The 24,027-nt window shown below is 55.3% G+C and overlaps 1 protein-coding gene across 1 annotated transcript; it reads right to left on the bottom strand.

Moving 5' to 3' along the window:
- Window positions 1-87: 87 nt before the first annotated feature.
- On the bottom strand, window positions 88-19,939 carry UCK2 (uridine-cytidine kinase 2). The gene is made up of 7 exons (XM_074597731.1): window positions 19,557-19,939; window positions 9,018-9,177; window positions 7,992-8,088; window positions 6,985-7,127; window positions 3,185-3,282; window positions 1,070-1,118; window positions 88-503 (listed from the first exon to the last, which is right to left on the bottom strand). The coding sequence occupies exons 1-7, from the start codon at window positions 19,653-19,655 to the stop codon at window positions 364-366; spliced, it is 786 nt and encodes a 261-aa protein (XP_074453832.1). The 5' UTR covers window positions 19,656-19,939; the 3' UTR covers window positions 88-363.
- Between the last annotated feature and the right edge of the window lie 4,088 nt (window positions 19,940-24,027).

Raw genomic sequence — 24,027 nt, forward strand, 5'->3', positions numbered from 1 at the left:
ATTTCCCAGGACCCTCTTCCCAGCCCCCTCCCAGCAACACTGAGCCTGGCAAATACCTTATGGCAAGTAATTTTACGTTATTCTGCATTTACACAAAAATAGAGCAATTCTATATTTATAGAGATTTATAGCCGGTTCCGTGCTGGAGAAGTTATTGAGCAAGGCCAGGAGCTGTGGGCGGTCCGGGCTCCCGAGCAGCCGGCTGCTTCTCATTCGGCATTTCCAACATACAAAATTAAAGGCATTCATCTCCGTCTGGTTTCTTAAATAGATAAGGGGGGAAATGAACAGACAGTATGTACAGAGGGGCAGTGGCACGGCCCGAGCGCCCTCCACCCCCAGCCTCACGCCTGCTGCCCGGGGTCAGTGAGGCCGGCTGCTGGATTCTGAGGGCTGCCGCTGGCGGGGAGGAGTGTAGCCATTCAGGTAGCCGTTGCTCTGGCGTTTGCTGAGTCCTCCGTTAAGAATGTCCTGGATGTGCTGCACTATCAGGTTTATGGCCACTGTGAGCAAAAAGGAGGGAAAGACATAAGGGAGAGATTGCATTAGGATCACCGCAGATAAACTAGAGCCAAGCCAGAGCCGATGACCCTCCTGTCTCCTCTGCTCCTATCCCCTCCTATCGCATGGTGGGGAACTGCAACCCTGCTGGGAGGAGCTGCCCTGCTGGGACTTCATCCCTCTGCCCCAGCTGAACCCCACACTCAAGCCAGTATGGTCAGGCTGATTCCAGCCAGACAGAGACCCGACTGTCCCAATTGCACATCTGGCCTTGGAGACCCACATTTCCCTTTGCGTGGGATGAACCAGGAGTTTACCTGGAGGCACTGCACATAGATGGACTCCCAGGCTCGATCAGAGGAGCACAAACTCCCAGTCACTAATGCTCCAGACAGGAGTAAAGGGGAGAGGCTCACGTCAGCGTGTGTGTGGTAACAGCACTCTGGGGTGGCAGTGGCCTGAGTCAACCTCCATGGCAGGCCTTGCTACCTCCTACCGAACTCCGCTGCAAGAGCAGCAGCCCAAAGCCAGCTGACAGGACATAACGGCAGGGTCTGGGTCCACTCACCTTCATTATCTGCTCCTCTGGGAATGATCACGTCAGCATACTTCTTGGTCTGGAAGGAGAGAGAGAGCACTGCATTACAGGGGAAGTGGAGACCCACCAGGCTTTGGGCATTGTCCCTGCTCCCTTGGGAAGCTCTTTCCCCTCCCCTTTCCAAACCCAAACCCACTGGGAGGTATGTCATTGCTGATAATACATTTTGGATGCTCTTATTTGTCTTCTGCTCTGTGTTTTGAGGGCCATGCTTTGCGCCTTGACTCCACTTTCATGAGCTCATACAGATTCCACTAAGAGGCAATAAGAGGCACCCTAACAAAACCTGAAATTAAAGTGCCTCACAACTGCAAGACTCCACTAGCTGATGCTTTTGGGAAGAACCTCCCCACTGAATCCAGACAGACTTAGTACAACAGCAAGAGCTGGCATGCCTGGGCTGCGTGGACATGCAGGGCACAGCCATATGATCTGCTTGGGATGTGGGGAGAATTTTCTACCAGCGTTGCTTGCAAAAAAGGTCTGATTTGGGACACCAGTCCTGACCTATTTTCACCTGCAGGTGCCAGTCTCAGTTTCTTCACCTATTTGTGTCAGCTTTTACAGCTGATCAGCTTCCTGACAGCCAAGCTCTACCATCAGTAAACAAGCCAGCCCATGCTGGCGAAGGGTGTCATCTGACACCTCCAGGTGTCTCCAGCCATATCAAAAGTCACCAGGACATGTTGGACTGCTTCAGTGCTGGACCACCTGGCCCAGAGATGGTTTAGGAGTCGAATAACAGTGACTACTGGGTGCTGAGTCTGCTTGACATCCCCATGCAATTGCTCTGCAGCTGAGCCCACCACCAGGTGGGAAGTGTGAGCAGACCACTGCAAAGCTGGTGGGTAGGGACAAAGCAGTTGTTTTCTACCCTCCTTGTTTCACATTTCATCCTCCTACAGACTCTTCAACGGAAGAGACTGATGCAGCATCTGCTGCTTTGCAAAGCTGCGGGGGATTTGCAAGGAGGGCAGCCACCAAGCTGGACCTGCCTCTTGGGAAAAGCCTTTCAGGGATTACACTGGAATTGGACCTTGGTCCCCAGAGCCACAACGGAGTGAGACAGAGAAAAGGGTGCTGCTCAGGCACCACAAAAAGCTCTTGTAGCACAGAAAGAATCAGCCTCTCTTACAGGAAAGGGCAAAGCTGGCCACATAGACAGGCACAAAGATGTTCCTGAGGCTGGAGGCACAGGTTCAATTCCTGCCTGTGGTGCTGGCCAGGAGTTCCCAGGTTGCAGGACTCTGCTAGCCCAGTTCCTCCAGAATAAAAAGAAATTCCTCATATAACTACCACATCTGCTGGAAAAGACTTGAAAACCAATGCACAGGCTCCTCTCCATGAGAGGCAGAAGAGGTGTGCAATGGCTAGTCCTGTACACAAGCTATTTCACCTGCAAGTTCTGCAGGACTGCAGTGGTCTCACACATGCAAAGTCCCTGTCTGCTAGGGAGCTGTGTCTTGGCTATCAGCTCCCAAAGTAACTGCCTTTCTCCAGGCAGACCTTGCAACACTGGCCCCAAGCGAGGTCTGGCTGCTCTGCACCTTGGCCTCTCACCAGCCAGGAAATGCAACCTGCAAGGCCACATCCCACAGCACAGAGCGAAGGAAGGAGCTCCCCTGCTCTCCCAAGCATCCGCCCAGCAAGAAGCCTGTGGCACTGCAGGGTGAAAAAGGGCAGGCGGGACAGCCCAAAACAGGAGGCAGACACTGCAAACGCTGCCTGGGGACAGGGATCTTCCCTTCCCCACCTAGATGCAGCCAAGGATCTTCCCTCTCAGGCTGGCTGAGCTGCCTGGTGTTGGTTTGTCAGACCCTGTGCAGGGAGGGGTTTCTCTTGCCGTGTCGGCCTTCCCATAAGGGAGGGTGATCTCACCAGGAAGGCGGTGGCTGTAAAAATAGTCCCCATCTCAGCCTGCGCAGCCAGCACTGGCACCCCCATTTTTGCCATCGCCCACAGGGAGGGAGCAAGGCAAGGCAGGCTGACCTGAGCTCTGGGACACAAAATGCTCCTGTCTGAGGAGCTGGGCAGGGTATGAGGCATGTTTGGCAGCCTCCAGTGGGTGTCACTCCCCTTACTTACTGGCAAACAGAACTCCTCGAAGGCAGGCTTAACGAAGGTGATGTACTGAGATAAGATCTGCTCAAGGTCCCTGCCTCGCTCACTGATGTCTCGTAGCACTGCGGGGAAGACGTAAAGCACAGTCAGGACCTGAGACATGAATCACTCCATCCCCCTTCCCTTCAGTACAGCCTTTGGCCAACCACCAGGGTGTTTTGCCTGAGGTCTCTGTTCCTGGACATTGCTGCCCACATGTCCGAGCATACCCCAGCCCAGCTACATGCTTTTTAACTCACTTCCAGGCTTTCCCGGGAGTCAAGGGGCTGGCTGACCTGACCAAGGGCTTTTCTTGGCCTCCCTCCCTTCTCAGCTCTGCAAGCATGTTCCAGCTGTAACCAGTGCCACCCTAGTCCTGACTGTTCCCGGCCTCAGCCCTTGATCCCTCCTGTCACTCCTCCCTGCCCTTGGCCTAAGGATGGGGCATTTTCCCAGTCAGCCCCGTGCAGAGGTGCCCAAAGAATAGAAAAGCAGGGGGGTTCACCCATACACACATTAAGGCACAATTAAACTCAGGTCTGCAGAGGTGAGGAGACTAAAACTCGCCCACCTACCCATCTCTGCCAGGCTCCTTGTGCTGTTCCCAGCTGAGTGGGATGGGAAGGCGAAGCAGGCTCCCACAAGCAGTGGCTGAGAGGGTGCTTGGCGGAGATCAGCTCAGGAGAAAGCCAGGAGGCAGGAGAGCAAGCTGGCCTCCTGCTTGTTCTGCCGTTTGGGCCTTACACCCTGTTTGCACGAGGTATTTGGGTCATTGCCATCTCTGGTCTGAAGCCACTTCAGCGTGGACAAGTGCCCCCGTTCAGCAGGAATTCAATCCACGGGTAAAAGCCAAGATAGCCCTGTGGCGGAGCAGACGGCTCTTGGCTCTCCCCAAGGGGCTGGCTGGCTTCTCCCCAGCATGTTAGCACCTGGCACTGGGTTTGGAGCGAGCCTTCTCCATGTGCCAAGCAGAGCCAAGGCACAGCACTGCCAGCCTGCGTGACCTGCTCAGCAGCCGTTGCCCATATGCTTGCAGGGCCAGGACAGTGCTGTTCTCCCAGCGCTGGTTTGGCACCGTCCCCGCGGCTCTGTTTGCCCTCGGCCAGCAGCTTCACAGCATGCCCTTTCGCAGCCCCGCGCAGAGGAGGTGACGAGGGGTAGAAAGGGCTGACAGCAAGATGTGTGCCAGCTCCCTGCCTGCTCTACGAACAGCTCAGCCCAGCCCAGGCTGCTCTAGCCAGCTCCTTGCCTTCTCCAGAGAGCAGGAGCAAGCCCCAGCTCAAACAATACAGAAAAACAGGCAAGGAAAATAAAACAGAGAGACTTTTGTTTCCCAGGTCCCACACCCTGTTTGTTGGCCGCTCTGGGGCATGGAAGAAGCACAGTGAGGGTGTATTTGCAGCACACCCCGCCTAGGATGGCATGCGGGAGGCCTGCAAGCTGCACAGGGCGAGTGCCCAGGCTGCAGGGGCTGGTCCTGACAGGGCAAAACTCCTGCCCGCTCCCAGGGCAGACCACAGCAAGGCACTCGCCCCACACACAAACATGAGTCAAGCACCCATTGTCTTGTACCTGGCCCCAGAGCAACCCAGACTAAGACCAGGCACCGTATCTGGAGGTATCACCCTCTACTTGCAGGGCAGACAAATGTCCCAAGGACGGATAGGCACCCGTCCAGAGCCAGCAGGTAGACATCACTCAAATCAGGCCTGAAACATACGCATGGCACCTGACTTAGTCTTTGTTTTACAGAAGCTGATCAAGAACAGGGCAGCGAGGGACCTCAGCCAGAATCAGCTTTGCACAGATCAGGCCGTTTGAGGCACCCGACAGACCTTGTCCCTTGCGCTCTGGTAGCAGCGTTATTCTCGGGAAAGGTGCTGAGAAGGGGACAGTGCAAGTTGCACATACTGAACCCCAGCACTATTGATTAGCTGAGCTGTCAGCTACATTTCCAGGAATCTCATCTCCCGCTGTTGCCCAGCTGAAAAACCCATTGCCGCAACTCTTCAGGACTTCTGGGAGACCAAGATGACTCAGAGCCATGTCGCAATGCAAGATCCCAACTTTTGCTATAATATGCCTCCAGCTATGTTCCAGGGCCCTGATTATACCTTCAGCACCTCACACACAGGCTCATCTTTCCCAGAAATGCCAGGGAGGCATACAGTAAACAGATTTGCTGCTGCAGTGGTCCTACCGATAGCTGACGGCAGGCCAGGAGGCTGCCAAATGGTCAGTTCGCTATCAAGAGGACAAGTTGCCCTAACAAGGAGACACCAGCACCTCTCCCAGCCTAGCTGCCCCTTGGCAAGGATTTAGCGATTGATGGGGGGGTGGGAGAAATACGCCAAGAACGGCCTGGGCCCATGTGGCTCAGGACCCCGTCCAACAGCTGCAGCACAACAGGGTTTAGCTCTGTACTGTAGTCGGCAGCTGGATGCTCTCGGTTCTTAGTTAATGGGTTCTCAACCAGTTCTCAAGCCCTGATCTCACAGTTATGTACCAACTACGAAGTGACTGAACCACACACTCCAGAGTGTGGCATAGGGCACTGCCAAAAACGTGTGCTACCCCATGGCTGGGTGTGAAGCACAGTCTGCTTAAGGGATAAGGCTCACATTGTGGGATCTTGCAAATGCGTATCTGTAACCTGCTAATACGTCTCCCTGCAATGACTGTGCTGTCACCTCCCTGGATGAGTCATGCAAGAACAGTGGGCAGGGTCAAGAAGGATGCGTAATCTTCATCAACACTGATGACATCCCAACAGCGGAGGAGGCTGTGTATCTGTCTGACAGCAGGAGGGCAGGCAAGACCAGTTCCATCGCTTAGTGGAACAGTCCCATGTTCACAAGCAGTCCCAGGCTGACGCACTGAGACACGCTCCTCTCATCACAGCATAGAGGTGTGGATAGGACCTCTACTCTAAGTCATCTTCTGCATCCCCAAACACCCTATGAAGGCTGTCAGAGCCAGGCAGGCAGAGACAGCTCAAACAGAACTAAATTGTGCCCCGGGAGTGCCAAGATGCTTTCCTAGTCATCCAGGAGACTCAGGTGCTACATCAGTGACCCCACTCCTAAAGGCTGCTTTGAAATGAACTGCGTCTCAAACCATGCAGACCCTGCAGAGCTGGAGTCCCTCCTATGTCAGCTGGCAACCCATAGCCGAGCCAGCGGGACATGGGGAGTCCTAGAGAGGGATATTCTGGTTTCCAGGGCTCTTTGCCCCCAGAGCCACCACCCCAGTGCCAAGGACCATAACAAGGCTCCACGCTGCACTGGCTGTACTTGCACAAACCAAGATGTAAACCCAAACTCCCTGTCTGCATCATCCACGATGGATAACCACACCCGCAAATGCCACCCTCGGAGCACTGGAGATGCTTTGCCTTGCCCATTGCACCCTTCCCTGCTGGCACCTGCTGACCAGCAGTAGCTGCCATTCAGCTGATGGCACAGGACTGGTGACACAGGGCCATGTGAGGACACAGCACGCTCGGTAGTCACACTGCTGCAGGCATCAAAGGAGGAATCCCAGACAAGGCAGCAAAACCCCCACTGAATCCTAACAGACGTGGAGCAAGGTGCTCTCCACTGCCATAAGTTGCCCTACGTGACATTCTGTGCTGGGGAAGAAAAGCTCCCTGGCTCTTTGCTAGCAGCAGCACAGCTTTGTGCCAATTCCAGTTCCGGTCACTGTCACCTGCCTCCATGACCAGCTGCTCAGATCAGTTAAGTGACGTTTCTGTCCCTGCTGCACAAAACGTGTTCAGGCCTCACCTCTGCGGGACAGCCGGGTGTCTGCGTCCGTGTCCACAAAGAGCTTCATGCGGAAGAGATCCCGCACCTCCTGGCTGTAGAAGGCCAGGATGCCTTCAAAGAGCACCACGTCGGCAGGGTAGACAGTCACCGTCTCCTCTTTCCTAGCAGAGGGAAGAAGAGTCAAAACATGCTGGTGGGGGGAAACAAGCTAAGAGAGGTGGGGGGAAACAGCAGTGCTCCTAGGCACTGCTCCAACCCTGGGACATCACTGCTGCACCAGGGGGACGACCAAGGAGAGGGCAGACCTACCCCACCGCGGTGGAGGGAATCCAAGGCATACGTACGCTTCCTAGAAGGACAAACGGCAGAGCAGGAAGCAGACTAGCCCTTCTCCCCCCACCTTGGCCAGCTGCTGCTTGCAAGCGTTAAGTGCCAAGCCATAAAGCCCAGAAAGCCTATGCACAGGGCTTGATCCACAGGAACCTGCAAGGGCCAGCTCTGCTCCCCTGGGAACTAGGCAGCACCCCCCCTGACACCACAGCGCTTTTGTGGGAAATGGAGCAGGGTCACACCATCCATGACCAGCACAGGCATGCAAAAACAAGCTGAACACGTGCAAGGGAAGAGTTACGAGAGCAAGAACTGTCCTCCTCCTCCTTTCCTGGCAGTGCTGGGCTGTTTGAGCCTGGAACACTCATTAAAGCTGCAAACACAGACTTTATGGCGATAGAAAGCATGGATGGGGGAAGAAAAAGGGGGCCATAACCGCCCTCCACTGATGCCTGTATGTTGCTGGATGCCACTGTATGGCCGCGCAGCTTTCCAGACCCTCAGACTGCGCCTGTATCTGCCCTGGATCCTCTAACCAAGGGGTCTGGAGTAGCTAGGATTGAAACTTTCTGTTGGCCCGTTAGGCGCCTAAGAGTGGGTGCAAGCGGAGGGGCAGGCAGTTTGGGCTGGCAGGGCTGCGTGCTGCGCCGCAGGGCGTTAGCAGAGGCACAGCAAGGCAGGAGCGGCTGTTAGACCTGGAGTGGGAGACAAAGTCATAGACAGGAATCTGGACCGTCTTCCCTTCCGTGATCTCTTTGAGCGTTTTCACGATCAGCTCGTTGTCAAAGGCATCTGAGGAGAGAGGAAATGTTACCCGAGGCAGCTTTGCAACCTCTCCCACTCACCAGATACTGAGCTTAACCTAGTCAGAGACACTGGCACCCCGCCCTGGGGACACACAGATACACAGGCTTGGGAAGAAAGCCCTGCACATTCCCATGCATGTAGCAAGGCCTAGATCACCCACAGCCCTCGGGTCTTCACTGCTTTGCACCAGCCCGGGATCTGTCCCACAGAGATCAATACCACCCTTGTACGGTGGCGCTGACAGCCCGGGCTCGGGAAGGCATCTCCTCCAGGGCTCCAGCCCTCGCAGAGACTGGAGCAGTGTTTCAGGCTCAAGTCAACGGACAGACAGGGCTCTGTTTGCTTGGTGCTTGCTGCCTCCAGCCATTGTCCTTGTGGGGGACGAAGGGACAGCGGCTCTGGAATTTCCCCACCAAAGCCAGAGATGGTTCAAAGAGGCCCTGTTGTAGCAAGAGGGCATGGGCCCCTTGGTGGAGGGGTTTGCAGAGCAGCTCACAAGACGGTTCCCTCCTTGAAGGAGGGAGACAGACCTGCTGGCTTCAGGGGGCTGTGCCAGGCCAGATCTCCCTGGTCCCGATCCAGCTGCACCAGAAAGGTTTTCAAACTGGGGGATGTTTTTGCAGTCTTAAGGAGTTTGAGGGTTCACAACCTGCCCTTTCATATCCCTAATACTCCACCACAAAGGCAGTTTCTTTCCCAAGAGAGGGAGAGGCCATAGTGCAGGGGACACAGGTGGCCCCCAGCCACCCTGCCAGGGATGCACCCAGCTCTACAAGAGCTTAACTAAGCCTCTCATTCCTGCCCCAAGAGTCCCAAAGTCCACGCAAGGCTCTTTGCTGGTGGAGCAGGGGGTCCCACTCCAGCCCTCACCCCCCCAACTGTGTGGCAGAGCCCCGATTCTGTTCTCCATTCACCTGGGTGGTCAAAATTGAACTGGCCTTTGAGTGCTTTGGATTTCTGCTCTGAGGTGAGGACCCTGTAGAAGCTGTCTTGGCTCACGATCACCACCTGCTTCTGGCGGTAGTCCACCTCGTTCTGGCCCAGCAGCTGGACGATCTTGGAGCATACTGAGGACTGGGAAAGGAACAGCAAAAGAGGCAAGTCAGCAGCAAGCGGTGCCTGAGCCGCACAGGGAGTGTCTTCAGGTAACAGCCATTCCTGAGTGCATAAGGCCCTGCTTGCTGGACCTCCAGCCGAGAGTTCATGGTCCCCTCAAAGGCACAGCCCAAAGCCACTGAGGGAAAAGTGCTCCAGAGGCATTGCCGTGGGGCCCTTCGGTGTGAAAGCAGCACCAAGCTTGCTCCCTGCTTCCCTCTCCTCCGTCCCTGTGGCCTGCCCGCAGCTCCTATTCTGGGCACAAATGGCAGCAGGAAACCAGCCGGCTGCTGCCTGCGTTCAGCCGCACCCCCAGGGCCCCCGCAGCCAGCTCCCGCCTGCCCAGCAGCTCCCCAGGGAGCAGAGCTGCATGTGGCACCAGGGCTGAGCCTCCTCCCTGGGCGGCAGCCTTAGTGCCTTGGTTCCTCCAGCCCTGCTCCAGCCCAGAAACCCCACCACAGCACGGGCAAGGAGGGACAGAGTCCTCCGAGAGGGAGAGCCAGGTTGCTTTCATGCCCTAAACAAAGCCCAGGATGAAAGGAAACTAGGAAGAGAGCCCTGGGACTTTATCAGGGATCTCTGCCACAACTGCCAGGGCTGGGAGGAGCAGCTGCGAGCATATCCTGGTGCCTCTTGGCACAGCGAGGCTGAGGGCACTGCGGAGCCAGCGGCTGAAAAGCCACGTGGCTCTGACTGCCAGTGCAAGATCCCCACGAGCGCTGCTGGCTCAGGGACCGGCACCTCACACACCTCATGGAGAGGGCTGGGTGCCGGTGGCCGGCATCAACTCTGCTGGCACTGCAGCAGGCACTGGCTGCATGGCCAAGGGTCACGCTGGACCCCGCCATTGCAACACAAATCAGAGCACAGCTTGGGGGGCAAATCCCAAAGCCTGCCTCAGTCCCTTCTCCTTAGTTATATGAGTCCTTGGCTGCTGTGCAGCACAGCGGTGTCAACTGCATCACTAACTGGCAGTCAACACGCCTGCTCCGGCCAGCGAGAGCCAAGGTCAGGCCGGCGGGGGAGTGCTCTGCTGCCTGCAGGAGCCCTGCGCATCAGCCCCACAGCATCTACTGTTTGGGGAGAAAGGGGGTGCACCTGGTGCCAAACTAAGCTGTTTCGCCTCCTGTGAATCACGCTTGCTGCAGATGCCCAGCTGAGCCACTCCTGGCCTCGATCACCACAAATATTCTCCGCTGAGCCCTCTGCTTTGCAAAGAGAGGTTTGCTTGCCCCAGCCTGCCTGTGGCTCTTTCCATGTTCCCAGCTCCCTGCTGGCTCAACCATCTGCTCCGTACCTGGCTGGCAACCTAGAGACGCAGAGCTGAAGACAGCAGTGGTGAAGGGAACAGGGCGGGGAAGGCATGCCTGGCAGAGGAGGTCACCCCAGCAGGCAGAGGGCAAGGCTGTTTGCCTGAGAAGCTGGAAGATTTGACGGCATTCCTGTCCCCAGAGACTGTCTCTTCCCCTCCAGGCCAGGCTGACCTGACTTGGCTGTGACCGCTGTGCTGTGAGTCAGTCCCAGCCCGGCTGGAGAGCCTCCACACACAGCACTGCTGCAGAGCAAACCGGCTCGGGCTGCCCAACAGCAGTCCTTGTGGCCCCGGGCACAAGTTTGGGTTTTTGGGTCAGGGATGGGGTCTCCGCTGAGCATCCCACCTTCTTCTCCTGCCTCTCACAGCTGGCAAGTCGTGCCTCCCGAGCCACATCGGCAGCCCTGCCCTGCAGCAAGCTGCTACCACCCAGAACAAAGCACTGCAAGCCAGTGCCAGTCACTCGCCCTTCGGCACGTGCAAACACAAACCCGGAACCCATTCTCCGTTTCCTCTGTTTTCCCACTCCACACATCCTTCTCCAGCCTGCGTCAGCCCTGTTGCTTATCCAGCTGTATCCCATAGGTTTCACAAAAACAGGGCGTGCACGGTGCCTCTCCTCCACTTTTCCTCCCTGCTCTCTCCCCCGGACGCTGATGCCTTTCCGTGCTGTCTGTGCAGTGAGGAGACGCAGTGCAGAAGGGTTCAGCCTTGGCCACAGCTGCCAAGGACACCAAGCTTCCCAGGTCCTTTGCAATTAGGAACAAACCACCTTCCAGCACAGCCACCCAGACAGATCCCCAGCCTGTAGATCAACAGCTCCATATGGATCTGCATCAGAAACTGCTTTCCCCAGCCCAGGGGAGGGAGCAGGGCTCCTTTATTTTGGATCAATGGAAGCAGCACACCAGTTGCACTCACGCTCTCCCCTTGGACCTCAGCACATGGATGGACAATAAAATCATTTGAGGGCATCAGATAATTCCTGCCAATCTTTCTTCTGCCTTGTGCACACTAATCTCTGGTCTACTGATCCTGAAAAGTGGAGAAAAGAGTCCTCATCAGCTCTGAAAATCACCTTCCTGTTCCATACCCCACAACTCGAGACACCCAATGGTGAGAAAATCCCAAGGAGAAAGTAGCCCTCGGCAGCTGGAAACAGGAACACGTCCTCCCACTGGGGCCCAGGACGAGGACCGGAGCGTATCCTGGCTGCATTTACCATCCAGTGCTCTGGGGTGGCAAATGCCTCTTGCGAAAGCATCCAGGCAGATGCTACAGACCCTTCCCTTTTCTCTGGTGGGCTTTGGACAGCTATCAGAAGTGATGGAGAAAGATGACCACAAGGATATCCTGCTCTCAGGACCGAGCTCAGGTTTAGCATACCGTGTTGCCGGGGTGGGCAGGGATGTCACCTCTGGGCTCTGCTAAGAGGCACATGTGTCACCTTGGTCCCACAAAAGGCAGAAGATGTGGGCCAGGGCACTGCTCACACATTATACCTGCAAAAGTGCAGCGGGACATAAGGACATCAGGTGACACGGCACGTTCCTCCGACCCGAGGGTTGCATTCAGTTTGCCTTAATGGGGCAGCAAACCTCGGCAAGGTCTAAGTGAAGAAGGTTTTTCCTTTCCTCACAATCATTTGTGATGGAAACGAGAATGGTTCACGAGGGGCATTCCCTGATGCCTGTCTGAATATCTCCTACAGCTGGACAGGCAGTTTTCCCCCACGGTCAATAAACACCCTATGTTAAGGAGGAAGAAAAACCAGAAACACGGAGGTTACAAAATCCCCTACACAGTGGGAACAGAAACTCCCAGCCTCAGGAAGCGTTGTCCAAATGAATGACGCATGTCCCCTGCTTAAACCCCCTTCTCCCAGACCAGCACTGCATACATACGTGTGACTGGTGTTAATCTGAGGTGTGAAAAATCCGCTATCAACTGGAAATGATAGCAGTTAGGCTCCGGGGAGGCCTGCCCAGATGCCCACACAGACCAAAACCAAAGCACGACTGCGAAGTACCGTGCCGGGGTGCGACCAGCCTGGATGCACGGTAACCCAGGGGACACGTGGTACTGACACACACGCTCAGCACCCACTTGAAGGTACAACGTGGGCTCAGATTCCTTCCTTTGCCAATTCCTAACTGCTTCTCCCAGGGGAGAAGATGACAATTGTTTCTTCTCTGAGAAACCCAGGGCTGCAGAGGCAAATGGAGGATGACTTGAGGAAGATGACATGATGCTAGAGATGAATCCCAGCCCAGAAACTCCGGGATTTGGGCCCCATCAGTAGGTCTGCCCTGTGTGATGTGTCCTATCTATGGGAAGATGAGAGGCATGACAGGGCTTCTCACCTCCGCTCAGCCCCTTCCCTAGATCCACATTGTCCATGCACACCTCGCCACGACCCAAAGCAAACGCTGATGGTGATTCAGCTGCAGTGCAGTGCCGGCAACAGGACGCTTTCTCAAGCAAGAGCCTTCCCCTCCTCCAGAACTTGTTTAAAACTAAATATAGATAAGAGACAGCAGCCTCCGAGCCTCCGTGGTTGCCAAGCGGACCTTTCCCATATTAGCCACATGAAAGCCGTGCAGGACTTTCTGAGCGTGCAGGCAGGGAGCCCCAGCCTCTCTGCCATCGTTCATGACTTTCCACACGCTGCAGCGAGGGGAACTCGGCTGCAGGTTGGAGCAGACTGGCTGTGACCCACTGAGCTGCATTCCCCCAGGGTCTGCGCTTGAGCTGCTCCCTGGGAAAGCTGCACAAACCAACCCACACCACACAGAGACGGTGGGGAGGGAGGCATCCGCACACCACAACGCAAGGAAGGAGCTTAGAGAGATGTTATTGCCGCACAGAAGCGGCTGCAGCTCCCCTTGCAGGATTCCTCCTCTGAACCCAGCACACAAATAACCAGTGTTTAAGGAAGAAGTACAGCTTTATTCTGCTGGGAGGGGAAGACGCAGAGGGCACCTGGGGAAGAACTCCTGCACATTTTCCCAAAAGGAAAGAGGTGGTGCACAGGCGAAGAAACTCAACCGACGGGTGTTCAGAGCTCTACCCCTGACATTTATTTGAAAGATATTAATTACATTACATATTTAATTCATATTCACTCATGGCCTATAGCCGGCTGCTCAGATATTCTTTAGGAGTTGCCTAATTCCCCAATATTACTATGCAGATTATCCCACAGTCCCTCTTGGGTAGCTCTGATCAGCCAGTGATTTACGACTTCAGATGGGTATTAGAGAGGAAGCTGATGGACAACCACCATCTCAAGGTACCAGGCAGGATACCAGGATGCTTTCAGCCTTGGGTTTGCTGTGGCAGATGGCGGAGTACAGGTACTTCTGTCCTGGGCTAGGAGGAAACCATAAGCCTTGTGCATGTGGATATGCTAAAACCCACTCTCTCAGAGCAGTCCATCCATCCCCAGGGAGCCTGGCACTGTAGAGGGATCTCTACACTGAGCTGCTCATTAGGCTCCCGATACAGCAGCAGGGAGGACCTCCCATCCTCCCAAGGACCCGAGACTAGACACCTAGCAAAAGTGACTTACGCCAGATAAAGTGATTTCAGCCCTAAAGAAGTACTGAAGCTGCCAGTCTGCTCAGGAGCAGGTAAAGGGAGAAGGGCAGCGCCAGAAGCAAGACCGACCAGGAGACATGTGCTGGGCTCTAGCATGGAAGGAAGAGAGGTACAGACTCCTGCCACCGCTGCAAGCTGCTTGCCCTGAGCCAAGATGCTGCTCACCATGAGGACAGTCCTGCCCAGCAGAGCAATGCCCTTGGCCCACAACAAATGCTATAGCCAGAAGCAAGGACAGACTGCAGCACTCACATCCCACCTCCCACCAAGGAGAGAAGCCCAGAGGTTATATTCACGGACGCCGCTGCCACGACCCCCTTCCTCTAGGATCTGGATGTGAACAGGCTTGGCAAGGGCTGTCGAGAGCTTTGCATCCACAGGAGCCTGGCCGAGCTGTCCTCATCACATGCTTGTGGATAAAATAGCCTCCGGTTTTGGGATCTGGCAGGATTTTCCCTAAGATCACATCAAGGACCACTGGCATTACTTGTTGCGTTTCTCTGATGTCCCCTGTAGCATGGTTCCCTTTCCAGGCATCGCAGGGGACTTTTACTCAATTGGGTCTTTGAAATCAGGAGCTGTAGCACTCCTGCTTCTCTCCAGCTCATCTCCAGCAGCACACTAGTTGTGGATTTTGGTCTCTTCTTGTAAGGTTATGTTAATTATAGAGTATTAGGAAGTGCTTGCTGGACTAGGGTGACCCACAGAACAGATACCAAATTGGGAAGGGTCCCAGAGCATCTATTAAATGTCTGCCTGCGACTGCAAAGACCTAGTTCATGACCCACGCAAACCTTTCCAGTCCTAATGGAGCACATCCGTACAGCAGCACTGGGACTGGAAACTTGCTATTCTTGTACCAAAAGCCTGGGCCTCCACCCAGAGCTTTCCCAGGCAGGTTCACCATTCCTGCCTTTCCCTTCGTGAGAGGCAGGCTAACCAGTTTGGGACTGGGATAGCCAGGTTTCTGTTCACTTACCCTGGAATACTGGGCATGTGATCAGCAGTCCTGGGCTGGAACGTAAACAGGCATGCACAAACACAGAGGATCTGAACACAGATTACATGTGCGGAAGAAAACAAACCCCTTAGCACAATCCCTCCCCATCCACTGGTTTTAGACGCGGGATATTTTTCTCGAGCCCCTGCTGCAAACTCCATAGCCTGGAGCTGGCTGAGCCCATGGGACTATGGTAAGCAGGCTCCATAATGAACTCGCATATATTCAATCAGTAACAGGAAAGGGCTGACCCATCAAAACGTCCTGTGTATCAGTCTGATCGGGAGCTGGCACAGAATAATGTTCAACTAGAAAGTCTGACGAGTCTCGAGCGCACATTGACACCAGTGTTTAACAAGTCAAACCTTGTGATTTAGGGCTCCTGCCAGCCACGGAATGAACGTCACCAGGAAATGGTGCCGAACCGACACAGGACTGCTGCAATCCCTGCTAGTCCCCCTCCCGTGGCTCCCCCCGGGTCTCCCCCAGGCTTCCTTGTCTGGCATCCAGGTGGTGACACGGTGGCAATGACTCCCCAGACTGCTGTGGGGGACCTCAGCCCTTGCTACTGTAGGGGACTGAGCTCTGTAACACAAGAAGCCCCGTGTGGGGAGGGAACTGCCTCATGCGGAGACGTGCTGCAGCTGAGGACACTGCTGCCCTGGGGACCAACATGCTGGCTGTCCCACCCTGGCTGGTGGGTGGCCTTCTTCAGCCTCCTGGCTAGCTCACTCTTCTAGGCAGCCAGCTCAGCCTCAGGCAGCGTTTTTGGTGTTTAAAGCAGAAGTGCCTAAGGGATTAACAGTGAAGAATACACCTGGCCGAACACACGCTGCAATCTTGGTGCTCTGCAATCTGGAAATTCTCAGGCTGCCTGTTCAAACAGACGTTTCCAACTTTACGTACCAACTCAAGATCCAGAAGGTGCAGCCACTGGGCCATGATGGCACCCATATTCATCCCTCATTAGCCAGGCATCCAATGAAAGCGTTCAGCCCTTTGTAAATCTGCCTTTTCTTACAACCTCCCGTTGGAAGGTAGCAATCAGCACCTCGCTTTGTGGCACGTGGGGACAAGCAATAAATGCTTGAAGAGCACTCCCCACCCCTGCAACCACCCCGGCACCAGATGCTTCCACTGCTGCTGGGAGCGAGCCACTCCAGCACTGCTGGCAGAGCTGAGGGATCCCAGGAGCTAAGCTGAAGTAAGGATACATGAAGAGCTTAAGGAGGTATCCCAGCACTTCCCAGCTCATCCCAGTAGCCAGTTTGCTGAACTTTCCTCCAGCCCTCAGCCTGGCTGCCTGCCTTGCATGCTGCAGTCCTTGGTAGTCAGGAATCTCTTGCAAGAAGGAGGGAAGAAGCTGTTAGCACCAAGACCATGGATATAAGACGGAAACAAGAGCTTTAGCAGAGCACTTAGGATTAAAGAAAATGCTACAACGAGCCTTGGGAATCCCTCTGAGGAAACGAGGCGGTTGCAGTTCTCTCTGGCTTTGGCACAGGAGAGGGTCTTAATGCTACGTCATCTCCTCCACATCAGGAGATGGCAGCAAGCTTTGCTCAGACTGCACAGTGCTTGGATTTTGGGGGATGGTGGGAGAAATGCTGCCTCCCAGCAAGCCTTTGTGAAGAGCCTGTCCCAGCTGAGCCAACACAAAACAGCCACCATGAGGCTGGCACTGCCCTTCTAGAGGCTGCAGCATCGCAGCCTGCCCAGGACCTCTGCGGCTCCCAGTTTTGCTCCTAACACAGCCCGGATTTCTTTTATGAGCCAAAACCAGGACAGCGCTCATGTTTCCACCTCCTATTTGAGTACTGAAAGTTGCTCAAGCCTCTTTTGCTCACTAGGGAACAGCAGTCAGCCTTTGAATTTGAGTTCTCACCAATTTGCCTTTAAGAAATACCAGCCAAACACTTCCCCCCCCCGGCTCTTCGGGGAAGGCTGGCCGCTCCAGATGCCAGCTTCCCCAGGGCACCATGCGACACAACAAGTTGTGGCACGCTACAAACAGGATCCCTTCCTTCCACAGCCTGACTGTGCTGGTACATCGAGTGGGATGGGGGGACGACGTGGAGCCTTTTTCCCCATCTTAGACTCAACAAAAGCAGGAGTGGGAGGAGCCGGGGGGGCCCTTGGAAGGCAAGTGCCCTCCGTTATCTTCGGGCTGGTGTCCTGCCAAAGGGGTGTGTTATGACAACAACCCTCAATTGGTGTGAAGGCGAGTCAGATGGATTTGCCGCTTTCCCAGTGGGAAAGGTGCCTGCATCGCTTTCCCTCTAGAAGCATTTTGTTTTCACCCAGAGCCAGCACACCGGCACAGCAGTCCCTGGGCTGGATTTTAGCTGCAGGCGAGCCCTTAGCTGAGCAAACTGCACCAGCCCCACCGCTGCTTTCCCAGAGCGTGCTGCGGCACTCGGCATCGCCTGGCTCAGGGCACTCTCACTAGCCAGACAGGGGACAGCCCCACTGCACCCTGGCCTTGCAGCTGCATCAAATGTGGATTTGAGGGTCTGTGTGCACAAGCCCCAGGTCCTTTTTTCTCCTGTTGCTTCACCTTGAGGAAGCTTTTTTTTTTGCCAGCATATTTCTTGCAGCCTTTCCCCACAAACTCTGTACTGATCTGCTGGATTCCCTTCAACAGGCAGCACTGCACAGAGGTTTTTAGCAGCCAGCTATCACTGGAGGGGGGGAAATCAAAGCTGAGAGACAGGAAAAGCCAGTTAGTACATCTCCTTTGCTAGAAAGAACCATTTCCCTATTTTTTTTTCTAAGGCAGCCTGCTGCTACTAAGCATTTTCACTTTGAAGTTGAGAACAACTGTGGCGTATTGTACTGTAATCACTGCTTTTACCTTTCGGGCCAGAGTGTTCAGAGACATAACAGTTCAGCAGCAGCATCAGACACAATGTTATTGGGACAGCTACAGAGAGACAGACCCAGGCATCAGAGAGCCAACAAACCCAGTGTGTTTGAGTCACCAGGAGCCGTACTGCAGGAATGATCCAGCTTTGGTTCCCAGTGGAGGAGATTGCATCCTCTCTCACCATCCTTCCCCTGTTATATCTGGATTTTTCCCCTTTGCAGTAGCAACAGTGATCCAAGAATCAATAGGCTACTTAGAGACACATTCTTAAAACACTGTTATTACAGGCTGAGGTGCAGCAGCTGGGTTATGCCACCCCTCAAAAGAAAAAGGGCCCCCCTCCAAACACGAATCAACCTGGAGATATAGGCTCTGTCTTCCTCCCGTGACGCCGCACATTCAGTTTCCTTAGCAAGCAATATTTCAAAGATATTGCTACTTCCAAATCTATTCATGCTCTCTAATCCACGCTCTCCAAATCTCCATGGCTCTTAAAAATGCAGGTAGAATGTCTGTGCTACCCTGCATAGGAGAGCTGAGTAGCCGTGGATCTAGTTTTACTGATCTTAAATAAGAAAAAAAAAAAAAAGTAATTTTCTTTTCATATTAGGATAGAAAGCAACCTACCTAAAGAAAAACCTACTGTACGAAATAACTAAATAAAAACATTAAAAATAAATACCCGTGGCGTTGCCGGAGCTGCCCTGCGCTGCAGTTTGGGTGTAGCAGCCCTCCAGAGAAAGCCCGCATTAAGGGCGGCCGGCGCGGCTGCCCCCGGCCCGCAGCCCCCCGCCCTGCTCCTACCTGCCGCTGCCAAGGACCGTCCCCTCCCGGGCGCAGCGCGGAGGTCGTTCTGCCGCTGTGAGTCAGCATTTACTGCAGGATTTCCCCTCCTGCTTACCCCAAAGTTGGCCACAAAAGGGTACGCACACACCATATCCCCCCCCCCCCGCAATGCACGACCGAAACCATTTAAAAAGATATTAAATAATTGCATCGCACCACCGCGGGGCGAGCAGCCCTTGGGGGACACTACGAGCGAAAGGGTGACAGAGAGAAGGCGCTTCTTAAAGCCACGGGAGGGAGGATTTTGCGGGGCGGGCGGTGGGGGGGGGGATGCCACCTCCATGCCGGCCGGGCCGGGGCCGCCCACGCCCCGCGCAGCCCCCAGCCCTGCCCGCTGCCCCCCCCGCGGCGCGGCGGAGGGGAGCGGGGTCCTGGTCCGGGGCGGGGGGTAAAGCCTGCGCCCACACCGCACAGCCCCCCTCCTCCACGTGTCCCTGGGGCTCCCGCAGCCGCCGGCCGGGCAGAGGCCTCGGCGGCCCCGCACCCTCCGGCGTGCTCGTCCTTCCCGGAGCCGCCGGGGCAGCGAGCCCGCCCGGTCCCGGGGCCGCCTCCCCCGGCACGGCCCGGCCGGTCCCCGGGGCCGCGCACGTGGCGGGGCGGCCTCTCGGACCCGCCGCGCTGCCATGTGGCCGCCGCGCCCGGCGCCGGTGGGAGGCGGGGGGGGGTGAGCGGCGGGGAAAGGCTCCGGGCTCCCCCCAATCCATCCCAGACCCCGCCGCGAAAGCCCCCCGCACCTTTCCGCTAGCCGTGCCGCCGCTGACCCCGATGAGGAAGGGCTCGCCGCCGCTGGGCTGCCCGTGCTCCTCCAGCCTCTGCTCGCTGTCCCCCGCCATCCTCCCCTCCTAGCAGCAGCACCGCCACCTCGCTGCCTCCTCCTCCGCCTTCGCTCGTCCGTGCGGGGCTGGATTTATCTGATGAGTCAAGGGCCTTCCTCCCCGCCTGGTTCACATCCCCGCCGCTGCGGCTCCCTGCCAGGTGCCTGCCGCAGCTGCACATGCTCCGGCGGGCGGCACGACGCGACGCGGCGCGACGCGACGCGGCACGGCACGGCACGGCACGGCGCGGTGGCCACATGGGCCCGCACCTCGCCGCCGCCGCCGCTCGCCCGCCCGGGGACAAAGGCAATGCGGCCGCGCTCCCTCTCCCCGCCGGGCTGGTTTGTCCCTCTGCTCGCTCGCCATCAACCTCCAGCACCACACCAAGGGGGTCCCCAGCAGCACCCCCATTCTGTGCTCCCCACTCTCCCTCTCCCACCCCACCCTGATCCTCCCAGCACTTAGGAACGCTTATTAATGACCCAAGACCAAGAATAAAAATTAAACCTTTGGCAAGCAGAACCCATCTAAGAGGAGCTGCGGGCACTCTGGAGGCCGGGATTCCAAGTCAAAATGCTCTTGACAAAATGGAAAAAGGCTCAGCAAAATGTAGGGTGCAAGTCCATGCGGGCAAGTGCCAAGTCCTGCACTTAGGTAGGAGTAATCATCTGTGAAAATGCAAGGTGGGAACGTGCTGGCTAGCTAGCCGTTTTCCAGACAAAGATCCGGGAGTACAGTGCATCAGAGTCAATGTAAACAACCACCTGGGACATATAAACGTAGGCAGGAGGCAGTGGCTAACCCTCTGCTGGGTACAAATGCGGCAGGGTACCATATTTCGAGAAAGGTGAGGGCTGATGGAGAGACTCCAGTGGGGTCTCAGGAACAGCAGGGGTCTGGCTTTGCAGAAGGACCACAGGAACCGTGCACGTTTAGTCTGGGGAAGAGATGACTGTTAGGGACACATGATAACTATTTCCAAATATATAAAAGGCTTCCACAGACAGGAAGGGAATACGTTTCTCTTACCCATGGGGATTACAACAAAATGTTGCCAGCTCAAATTGCAACAAGCGCAATTCAGGATAGACGTTTAGGGACATTTTCTAAGTGTGAGAATGGTTAAGTCCTGGTAATAGGTTGTTTAGGGAGAGTAAGGACTCTCCACCGCTGAAGATGTAAAAAAAAATGCACTAAGCCAGCTCCTGTATAGAAAGTTTTTAGTAGAGCTGATCCTGCGTTGGGGCAGGGGATGGCCTAAGCAATGCCCTAAGGTTCCTCCCAGCCCTGTTCATAGGACCCTAAATTTCAGTGAGGTTTTTAACTTCCCACTTCAATACAGTGAAACAGGTATGGGAAAGGTTTGCCAGACGGGGTCCCATGTCCTGGATCGCATCACGCAGAGCGTGAGAGAGGATCTCCTGGGAAGGTGCGGTCCCTCTCTGCCTGCTGCTCCCAATTCCCCTCCAACCATGCCCCCGCGGACTGTGGCTTGTGGCACAGGAACATGGCACCACGCACGGCCAGTGCCAGGGCGGGAAGTGCTATATGCGGATGAGGACTTCCTGCGGGGATGAATTCCAGTGGATTCCCACGGCCCTGTGCCAGTTTCCATACACTAATCGAGGGCACGGCTGCTGTGCACACCGCCTTCACAGCTCTGCTTTCTTACCCCCACAGCAACACACCCATATCTGAATGGCAAAACCCCCTCAGCACCTCTGTCCTCCGGGTTATTTGGTTCTCCTCCTGCCTGATCTCTCTGCTGCCCTGCCTGGGGACAGATCAAAACCTCTGCCCTGCTGAAGCTGTTTCAGGCTGCGCTGTCCGTCCACCCCAGAGCTGAGCATCTCTGCAGGATGCCCATCATCTCCAGTTGCCCTTCTAAACCAGACGCTTGACACGTGGCAAAAGCAGACACACTTGAGGGAAGGATAAGTAAACGCCTCTTGATGGGCCCTCAAGGGGTACGAGCTAAGGATGTTCAAGGCTTATGTATACAGAACAAAAGGAGAACTTGTAAAGATCAGATTAACGGCTCTTTTAAAACCAGGCCAGGGCTGTAAACTGGAAGTGAATCAAATCGAAGTCCCAGTTTGTTTTAGGTGGCATCTTTCCTCAAAACTTACCGGAGAATTTTACACACCCTTCTTCCTAACTGCCAGTCACTAACACGCTATGCAAAGCAACTTCATCTTTTGTTCCAAGTCCGGAGACTTCAGCATATGAAATCTGTTCAGACATGTCTCTCTCTAACCTAGTTTTGAGGTACCTCCATAAATATTGCTTCTGCTGTGGCTAGAATGTTTGTAGACTGCACTGGCCCCTACTCCTGTGCCCTGAGCTATGTATTATGCAAATGCTTTCCTTTTTCTCATATCCGAGGCTTCTTACATTGAACCAAACTGCACCCAACTCCTCATCTGTCCTTTACATGTTGATCAAAGCACAGAATGCTGTTTTAAAAAGGAAATGCCATTGAGAGTAATATGCCTTCTGTTGTCTGAAAAAAACCCTGCTGATAAGGATCCTGGTGTGATTCAAAATGACAGGATGAAATTACAAAGAGCCCATGTCACCTCTACCTCCAGTTCAAAGCACGGACACTAGAGAGGAAAGAGGTTCGTGTCATTGACCGTCTCCTCCTGGCCTGGCTTCTGCTGCAGAGAGAGACCATGTTCCGTATTGATAAGTGATGTTGTGTGAATCATTCCCCATAGCGGTATAAGAGAAACTGTTTCCAAATATTGCCTTGATTGACACCCATACACCTCACAGCCAGGAAAGCCAGGGAGCTCTAAAGAGAGGGAGAGAGAGCGGAGGACAGCATACAGCACGGCCAAGCACGTGAGGTGGCACACATCTGGGCACAAAATATTCCCGTGTGTCCTGCCACATCATCAGCCGTTAATATCTTCCTGCTGCTCACCCTACACTGAAATATCCAGCCTTAATTTCATCCCCGTCTCCCTGATGGTGCTCACTCCCGTGGGATTCCCGTTGCTCACGGCCACGTTCTGCTCTCGGTTCTCCCCCAATCTTGCAGAAAGGTCCCTGTGCCCCAGGCAGCACCGGGACTTTCCTCAGGGCACAGAGGGCGCTTAGCTGCAACTTTCGGTGATGCGTGACTCTTTGCGTCACCACCTGCACACATGTGGCTTTCGTGTTTCCTTATATGCAAATGTCACCAGGCTCCAGAGGATTTGTTTGCTGTCTAATCTCACACCCTCACGTATTGTGCTGCCTTCTCTGAACTACAGTTCTGTCACTGTCTTTCTGAATGGCGTGTTTAATTTAAGGGCGATGGTGGGGTTTTTTACCTTCCTTATTTTTCCTGCATCTCTGCACATGTAATTCCGCAGTGCATCACTCTTCACTGATGGCAAACTCCTCCGTTACGTAAGGACAGGCACAAACTGCCCTCCCCTGCCTGCCCTGCTTCCTTTTCTGTATTTCTGCTTTCTAGGTCTCCCTACCCCATTACAACTTGTAGATTTAGTCTAGTTCTCTTGCTCCAGGTGTAACTGCCAGAGCCCCAATAAAAGTCAATTAGTGTCTGCTAAATCCTTGCCATTATTTCACTGTCCTCGTTAGTGCTCTTAGTCGCATCCCATCCGTGAATGTGTTACACACACAGAGCAACTGAGATTCACCCTTGCTTCCAGCCCTTTGAATCACTGAAGGCAGTACTCAGCTGCTGGCTGTACGAGGAGCGCGCACGCCAACAACGAATGCAGTTATTTGTAAATATTTGATCCCAGAAAACTCTTCCTGCTGCTATGCGCCAACAGGCTGTTCGTGCCATTGGCAAATTAACCCAGGGCACAGTTTTAGAATCCAGGAAGACTGTTCCAAGCCAACCTCTTTGTGACTGCGAGGGCTACGTTCAACAAAAGCAAGCACCTCGTGCGTCTTCTCCTGGAAACAGCCTGGGAGCGGCTCTGAGGGAGCCGTGTGGGGCACCACAGCCTGGCAAGACACAGTGCTGGCAGCAGGGACGCCACCGCAAGCCCCGGGCACCACCAGCCCCAGGTGTGCGGGGCTCGGGGGGTGCTGCAGCAGGAGCACGGGCCCCCTCCGGACGCAGGGATGGCGTCTGGTCCCGGCTGCTCCCCTCAAGGAGCGCCATTCACGGCGACCCCCTTCATCGCCGCCATGACAAGCTGCGCGGCGGCAGCAGGCCGCGCTCCGCGACCCCAGCGGGAGAAGGCGGGGCCCCGCCGGCAGCATTGACAGCCGCCTCGTCCAATCAGAGCACCGCCTGCTCGCGCTTTCCCCGCCCCTCCCTGTTCCCGCGGCTTCTCTCCCAGCGCCGCGTCGATTGGCCGGCGACGTGCCCCGGAAGCGCGGGCCCTCACTTCCGGCCGTTGCTAGGCGACGAGGCCCCCCC

This window comes from Larus michahellis, chromosome 8 (genome assembly GCF_964199755.1).
Source record: "Larus michahellis chromosome 8, bLarMic1.1, whole genome shotgun sequence".
Lineage (NCBI taxonomy): Eukaryota > Metazoa > Chordata > Aves > Charadriiformes > Laridae > Larus > Larus michahellis.